The following is a 1179-nucleotide window of genomic DNA, read 5'->3' on the forward strand; positions in this document are numbered from 1 at the left end:
TGTGTCATTTTGGTGTCTTTCTGCCCTGTATCTTGCCCCTCCTGGTGATCGTGGGCCCCTGAAAGCTGGCAGGGATGGGCCCACGGGGCCGCTGGTGCTGGCGGATGATGGACACTGAGTCCTTGCTGGCCAGGGAAGACCACAGGGGGCAGGAGGAAGGTGGTGGCCCTGGTCCAGTCCCCCGAAGTCCTTCCACAGCATTTGCTCATCATCCAGACTCTGGCAGAGGAACAGAGCCAGGGGAAGGGAGAGGGGCTTTCAGAGCGGCCCTAGGGGAAGCTGGGTTTGGAGAGACTTGACACAGGGCCCCAGTTGTCCAGGGCAGGCAGTGGATCTCCCACGCAGACAGTGAGGTCTCCTCTCGGCTTCCCCGCAGGACATCTGCGAGGACCCCCGCCTCTTTGTGGACGGCATCAGCTCCCATGACCTGCACCAGGGCCAGGTGGGCAACTGCTGGTTTGTGGCGGCCCGCTCATCCCTCGCTTCCCGCGAGTCACTGTGGCAAAAGGTGAGGCCTGGGGAGGGTGGGGTGCTGGGGAGGCTTAATCAGCCTGGCGTCCTCACCACCAGCTGGGGGAGGTGGGGCCTGAATGAGTAGGTGAGACTTGATGACAGCCTGGGCGGGGGTGGGTTGTGCCAGGGCTCCCCAATATTGGCTGAACCTCAGAATTGCCTTCCCCTCCCCCGCCACTCAGGGGTGGGTGCTGGGAATCTATAGCTCCCAATTCTGACACATTCCCTTGTGACTCTTGGGGGGCCCACGGTGTCCCTGGAGCCACTTGGCACAATAGGCACCTATGAAATGTGGGAGCTGCCTGAATCATACCTGGGGCTCAGGAGACCCCTGTCCGGATACGCTGTGTACCTTGGCCAGTTCTTGTCCTTCTCGGGGCCTCACTCTTCTCACTTGTTCAGTGGGAGTGATGCAGACAATCCCGTGTTGTGATACATGGTTCCCTGCAGCCAGTGTTCTGGACGAGGATGATCGGGTTTTCTGGTGCAAAGAATGGGCTCGAGGTCCTGACACTTCGCCCTCTTGTGGATACATTTGGCGATGCAGCTCAAATCCAACAGAGTTCCCTCCCAGGGAGGTGGGGAGGCTGGGAAGCTGGAGTTGTGATTGCTAAACAGTCATTGACAGGGACTGCCTCCTGGGTTCCCACGCCAGCAAATACAAGT

General features: G+C 59.8%; 1 protein-coding gene across 2 annotated transcripts in view; it reads left to right on the forward strand.

Annotated features, from left to right (window-relative positions):
* CAPN5 (calpain 5) overlaps positions 1-1179 on the forward strand; it is a 57614-nt gene that overhangs the window by 24162 nt on the left and 32273 nt on the right. Inside the window, exon 3 of one of the 2 annotated variants that reach the window (XM_010831773.1) lies at positions 377-508. The exons of the other annotated variant lie outside the window; for it this stretch is intronic. Within the exon in view, the coding sequence (XP_010830075.1) occupies positions 377-508 (132 nt within the window). The remainder of the gene's footprint in view (positions 1-376; positions 509-1179) is intronic. 2 annotated transcript variants of the gene reach the window in all.

The sequence above is a fragment of the Bison bison genome, unplaced genomic scaffold (genome assembly GCF_000754665.1).
Source record: "Bison bison bison isolate TAMUID 2011002044 unplaced genomic scaffold, Bison_UMD1.0 scf7180017864531, whole genome shotgun sequence".
Taxonomy (NCBI): Eukaryota; Metazoa; Chordata; class Mammalia; order Artiodactyla; family Bovidae; genus Bison; species Bison bison.